At 41.7% G+C, this 6,899-nt stretch overlaps 1 protein-coding gene across 1 annotated transcript; it reads right to left on the reverse strand.

Moving 5' to 3' along the window:
• Positions 1-411: 411 nt before the first annotated feature.
• Positions 412-2,497, reverse strand: LOC124178255. The gene is made up of 3 exons (XM_046561490.1): positions 2,054-2,497; positions 688-1,939; positions 412-449 (listed from the first exon to the last, which is right to left on the reverse strand). The coding sequence occupies exons 1-3, from the start codon at positions 2,495-2,497 to the stop codon at positions 412-414; spliced, it is 1,734 nt and encodes a 577-aa protein (XP_046417446.1).
• Positions 2,498-6,899: the final 4,402 nt, after the last annotated feature.

Genomic DNA, 6,899 nt, shown 5'->3' on the forward strand with positions numbered 1-6,899 from the left:
CGGCACCATACCCGAGAGCACTAGCATCGGTATGTAGTTCGATTGGAAGATTAGGGTCGGAAATTCTCAGTAACGGTTCTGATTTTAAATAACTGACAAGCTTGGCCCTGGCGTCAGTGTGTTCGTATGTCCATGTAATCGTTTTGAAACTACCTGCTGTAAGTTTATATAAAGGAGCAGCCACTTGTGAAAATCTCGGTACAAATCTACGAAAATAGGATGCTAACCCTAACAATTGCCTTACCTGGGTCCGTGTCTCAGGAATAGGTGATTGCACCAGGGCTTCGATTTTTCGAAGGTTGGGCCTCAACTCTCCATGTGACACAGTGTACCCCAGATAATCAATTTTTGTTTTCAACAATTTACATTTTTTTAAATTGAATGAAAATCCTTTCTCCGCAAGTCTTGCCATCACGACTGCCAACCTATCCAAAGCTTCCTGTGCAGTTCTACCGGGTATAAGAACATCATCCAAATAAACAATCGCAAAAGAATATCTCAATTCACCCAAAGCGTTATTGATTGCTCTCTGATATACGGCAGGTGCATTCATTAGCCCGAATGGCATTGTTAAATATTCAAACTGTCCGTCCGGTGTAATAAAAGCAAGCTTTTCTATTGAATTTTCTTTTATAGGTATCTGATGAAAGCCTGCCGTCATATCTAATGACGACAAATAGTACGCACCGCACAGTCGATCTAATTGATCTTGAATCAACGGTAGCGGATAACGATCTGCTACTGTATTGGCGTTTAACTCCCGAAAATCCACACACAATCTATCTGATCCATCCTTTTTCTTAACTAAGATAATTGGACTAGAAAACGGACTCCTGCTTTCTCGAACGATTCCTGCCTCAAGCATTTTATTTACCATATGTCTAACACTCTCACGCTCTAAAATTCCTAGCTTATAAGGTCTTCGCTGTACAATTTTATTTTCATCTTTCAGTCTAATCTCAAAGCTGCCAGATGTTACACGAATCCTAGGAGTATCAACACTCATATGTTCCGCGTGCAGTCTTAACAATTTCAAAAGTGATTCTCTCATCTCTTCCACATCGCAATCTACAGTATCAAAATTAGTAGTTGCAACACACGCACCAACAAACTTGTGTAATTTTGCAAATTTAACTATGGTTCCATCTAATGTGTCTGAGATACCATTTGCTAACAATTCTTTACCCAGAATTATTTTTGTGGACAAACTTTCGTCTGGTACTACATATAAATCAATTTCAACATTGATGCTATTCAACTCTGCACACACTGAGATCATCTCACGGCAATCCACATACCCATTTCCTAAGCCCCTCAAACGCATACAAACGACTTGTCTTTTACCAGGCAACCTCTCCGCCAAACTCTCTGTTACAAGAGAACAGTCCGAACCAGAGTCAAAGATGAACGTCAACACCTTACCGTCAGCAAGCTTCAGAGTATTCTCAGTGGAGGTAGAATGACAAAGCCTCACTACCTTCTCGTTCTTCTTAGGGCAACTCGGGGCAATGTGTCCCTCTTCCTTACAGTTGTAGCAGGTTATCGGCTTCTTTGAACCCAAACCTCTACCGTCCAGTTCCTTGATGACCCGTGAGTAACTGCCACGCTGTGTCTGCAGAGCTGATCGACATTCGGCCTTCCGATGTCCTTTTCTTTCACAATTGTAGCACTCGATGTCAAAACGGTGCGACTTACCATCTCGCGGCGCCAAAGTCTTAGTATGTGGACCAGGAGCTCTGGAGGATGCACGCGGTTGATGGAAGTCGGTCGTTCGTCCATCAAGGTACGCCATCGCTTCTTGTAGGCTTTTAGGAGATTCTCGCACAAAGATGTTGCGAACAAATCTATTTTGCGCCGAATAGGATAATCCCGTAAGTTGAGCTGCAGTCTCGTCCACCGTTTTTCTCTCGTTGAGCCACGCTTTCAATTTTCTCCCTTTCTTCATAAAATTTTCAAGTGTAAACTCTGCGTCTTCCATCTAAATCGTGTGCAGCTCCGACGCAACGTTCTTATTTTTCGCATACGCACTTAAAAACTCAGAACGTATTTCTACCCAGCTTTTTCCTGAGGGATCCATACCAGTGAACCACTGTGCCGCTTCGTCTTTAAATGCTTTCGCCAAATGCTGGACAATTTCATAATCATCAGGATTATAACGGCGAATCCACTCGTCAACCATTTTCACCCAACCAGTCGCGTCAGTCGTTTTCGGATCAAATTTGATGAGATCCATCGGAACACGTTCTCGTCTGGAAAGCAGTGCAAGCAGTCGCAGATTTTCCTCCTCCAATCTTGCCTGACGTTTTCTGTGCGTACGTCTTCCATGCTTCCTTCTTCGCAAATCATCGGAATGTTCAGATTCCGATGTCGTCGGGGATCGGTGATTTCTTTTTCGTTTTCGAGAAGTTTCTACTCTGCCTGTGTCACTCTTTGCACTTCTCCTCACACTTTCTTCTACATCTTCTGCCACACTGAAATCTTCCTCGTTTCGTTCCATCTCTACCTCGAAAATTTGAGTTTTTTTTTACTTCTACACGCTTAAACGTTCTTTATCCCACTTCTGATGTCAGATATACAGAGTAAAATAAAGAGTATAACACAATTTATTTAATTGTAAACCGCAGAGGCACGGAACAACACAACTTTATTCAAATCGTTTGAAAATTATTCTAAAAGAAGTAACCAAGTAAAACAAGAACAAAACAAATTCAACCAAAACAAGTTCCATCAACGTCATACGACCGGTGATCAAAATATAACAAAGACACAATATCGTGATGCGACATATATATTGTACATACATTTTTTCGCTTTTGACTTTAACACCTTTCAACATAGGCCTTCGCATAAAGCCCCTAATTTACGATCGCAGCTGCAGTGACTCAAAACAAATAAACCCTTATTCTCAGAACTGGGCATAGCACCTTATCTTGTGGTGCTTTTAAAGACTCGTGAAAACGCCGATGCGGCCCCATTCCAGCGCAGTCATGCAGAGCAGAATACCAGTTACCTTTGCACACAGCTAGGTGGCGCAGCGCACATCTTCAAACCAGGTTCAATAGTAGAAACCTGCATAGAAGACGCCCGTTGGATCGTGGGAATTCGTGAATCTTTTACACCAATGCTCATCAGCATCGCAACGTATGCAATCGATTGCATAAAACCATGATCCGAATACGGAAATTATTTACGTACATAAATGTACGTTAATTTTGCATTCCATGAATATCAAGTTGACGAGAAATAAAACTTTGATTTCATTAGTAAGATATCAACTTTTTTGTAGGAGAAACGTTCCCCACACAACTGACGGAACTTTCGTCTCTCACTCTTGGACAGAGCGGTGTTCACTGGTGAAAAACTCATTTGACACTCCAATACTTATGACAAGGCATAGAATCTATGCATCAATACGAAAATTGAGAAGTAGTACGAATTACCCATACAACTGACCAAACCTTCGTCTCTCTTTTGGACAGAGCGATGATTACTGGTGAAAAGTAACTTGTTTCATACTGTTCACAACAACCTTGTGAAACCAACTTGTCGGTCGCGCACCGCACAATTCACGCACCGCAACAAGCGTTTTACGCTTTCCAGTCGCGCGCCACAGAAGAAAGCACTCACTACGTCACACGCGCCGCTCACGCCACCCACGCAGTCGAGCGCGTCCAGCAATCAGCTCACGTGGTCTCCCGCTGTTGAAGTGGAGCCGCGGCTGAGATAAGAGACCACCGATCTCACTGATCGGCAGGACATCTTCGGTCTCGCCGAAATTGAGCCATAAACTACGAGATTCACTGTCACGCTACACTACCAGTACGCGACAGTTCCTGAACAGCAAGCAGGTTTTTTTGGATCACTGCATGACTGAGTCATTCAACCTGGCACCAGCCAGTCCAGCCAAAGGGGCAAGCTCCCTCAATCCACCAGCTCCTTGGGTACTAAAACCTGTGGACCTCTCTTCAAGGCCTATGACAAGGCCACCCAGCATCCTGTTATCTCTGTGGGACTTCCAACGAGCCAGGGTCACCTCTCCGAGATACAACCGCATCATCCCGGCAGCGGTTTCTCCGTTCGTGGAGTCACCACCCACCTACACGTCAACAGTCACTCAGACAACACCGTCTGACAGTGAGTGGGAACCGTCACTGCCAACGACAAGGCCTGTGAATCGCCGTCCTCCAACGCCACCTAGCTCACCAGAGAGCCATTATACACCGCCACCAAACACAGCACCTATTCGTCGCTGCTCATCATCACTTCAGCCTCCACCACGGTGCAATAGGACCACGACAATCCCTTTCATCCCGTGGAAACCAAATTATTGACTGACTTGTGTATACATGTGAATAGTAAATAAATAAAAAAGGTGTATATAAAACAACTTCAATTCTCATCTGTGACACCACAGCGATCAACTTCTTCCACGCGGCTCGGTCGAAAAAGCTATCAACAAATAGCGAACACATACAATTGACAAAACTTTCGTCTCTCGCTCTGAGTCAGAGCGGTGATTATTGTTGAAAAACCTATTTCACACTCTATTACTTATGACAAGGCATGGAATCTATAAATCAATACTGAGATTGAAAAGTGGTATGGATCTCCCATAGAACTGACGAGTAACCTTTGTCTCTCGCTCTTGGGTAGAGCGGCGCTCACTGGTGTAAAACTTATTTCACCCTCTAATCTATGATGTACGACAAAGCATCAAATCAATGAATCCATACTGAGGTTGAAAAGTGCTACGAATCTCCCACACAACTGATTAGTAACTTTTGTCTTTCGCTCTTAGGCAGAGCGGTGCTTACTGGTGAAAAGCTTATTTCACACTTTATCACTTACGACAAGGCATAGAATCTATCAATCAATAAAGAAATGTAGTATGGATTTCCCATGAATATTTCAAGATTTTCAACATATTACCGATTTTCACGTGATGTTCAATATTAAAGTACAACTCGAATTCTAGTGATGTCCAGTGACCTAGAACTAATTTCTCAAGTGAATAGTCCCTCGCTGCTGATGTTCGATCTTGTGTTTGGTTCGTTCACGTTTGAGAAAGTAGCTTTCCACGCACATGCCACACCAATTCTGCTTCAATCAAGGCTCTCAGTGTCTCAAATATAGAAAGAATGTGTTAATATTCGGGATAGATAAAAAAATGGATGACCTAAAACAGAGTACTATACATTTCATACATGCTTTCACTCCAAGTTATGTCTCGAAGAATATATTAAACCATAAATAGGGTTTAAATAATCATCTGTGGACTTTATGGCTTGCATTGTGAAGCACAAAAATATCCAGCATCTGATGATAAACGAATAAACAGAAACTGAACTAGCAGCGACCTGGGACTAGCTAGCACGGAATACAATACGATCAACTTTCGGGAGAGTGCTTTTTGATGTGAAACATCTATAGCCGCACGTAAAACCGATTTCTGGCGTGGCGACGCATGCCGTGGCGACGCGTCGCCACGCTATATGATGGCATATATATACAGTCTATATGTAGTAGTGTGTACGGTGTGGCGACGCGTCGCCATGCGCAATCGACTGTACGATTCTCTTCACACTCGATCCGGCGTTAAGCCATCTCTCTCGCCACACTGAGCTCGGATACCTATAGTGTATACTCCATAGCGTATACAGTGTTGTTTACTACGGTACACATAACCTGTGTTTTACTTAAAAACAAATTATTTTTTGTTTTAAATTGATTATTAATTGTAATTAATTTTAATTTTACAAAATAATGTCGATGTTTCACATCTGCCAGGCGTCCCGTGACGGCTCATTTTTTTAGGTTGTAGAATCATATAAAAAATAATGAAGCAAATTGGCTGGGGTCAGGGAAAATTTACTCTCAGTCGGCATGGAATACCTCATATACATACCAGCTCATTCCGCACACTCAAGACATTCTGCAGATTTTATTGAATCTTGCCCTTCGTTCGCCACCAATGTGACGACGTAAGATTTGTTACACACTTTGTGCCGTGGACTGATGTTTGTTCCACAGTGCATGCTGAGCTTAGTAACGTACTTTCTCGTGCAAACCTAATTATATTAAAGGTAAAACTGTCAAGTTATGTATGTAGTGGAAAATGTGGATGCTCATCGGTGTTGATAAATAAATAATTTCTGTAGACTCTTCTGTGTATAAAGAAATGTGAAGAAAACAAAATTAATGAGACAGACTGAGATTGACATTCATTATGCCGTTAGAATGCATTTTCTAGAACCCTACGTAAAATAATGAAAATTTTAATGAATATTTCATATGTATGAAAAAGAATTCTCAATTTTTCAAACAAATTTCATTAATTAAGACCGAAATGGTGTTCTAATTCAACCAACATGATACGACTTTCCTACTGGCTTTACTCCGCGTGTTTCAGCTCCAGTGGAATCTTAGTTTACATTGAAAAACTTTGCCACCATACCACATCATTTTTTGGTACACTGTTTGAGGTTGCCTTTCGTATATCGTGGGTCTTAAGTTCACGTTTGTAGGAAATCATTTCAGTTTCACATTCACAAAAGTATCAAGATCTATAAATCAATAATGCTAACTCACCACAGGAGCCACCCTGTTTACAAGAGGTTTAGTATCAAGCAATCACAGCTTAGCTCAAAGTTCAGCAATCATTGTTTGAATAGAAATATCGATAATATAATAGTTTTGAAAACGGTTACGAAAACAAAAGATTACGAAATAACACTAAATTCTGCCACTGTTAAACGAAAGTCCGCCACTAATCCAAAGCGTTGATTCCACTCTCTACTTCGTTGCATGTTCCGGCACGTTTAATTATTATCATTTGAGTTTAAGTAGAAGAGAGCTGCAATCACGGTCGCAAATATTCTGTAAGTGGAAACGTCCACTGA

This window comes from Neodiprion fabricii, chromosome 3 (assembly GCF_021155785.1).
Source record: "Neodiprion fabricii isolate iyNeoFabr1 chromosome 3, iyNeoFabr1.1, whole genome shotgun sequence".
Lineage (NCBI taxonomy): Eukaryota > Metazoa > Arthropoda > Insecta > Hymenoptera > Diprionidae > Neodiprion > Neodiprion fabricii.

Coding starts and splice junctions, on each gene's coding strand:
- LOC124178255 (XM_046561490.1), bottom strand. CDS start 2,497: ATGGAACGAAACGAGGAAGATTTCAGTGTGGCAGAAGATGTAGAAGAA. Junction 1,940..2,053: donor ATCCCTCAGGAAAAAGCTGG/GTAGAAATACGT, acceptor AATTTTATGAAG/AAAGGGAGAAAATTGAAAGC. Junction 450..687: donor TCAATTAGATCGACTGTGCG/GTGCGTACTATT, acceptor TATACCCGGTAG/AACTGCACAGGAAGCTTTGG.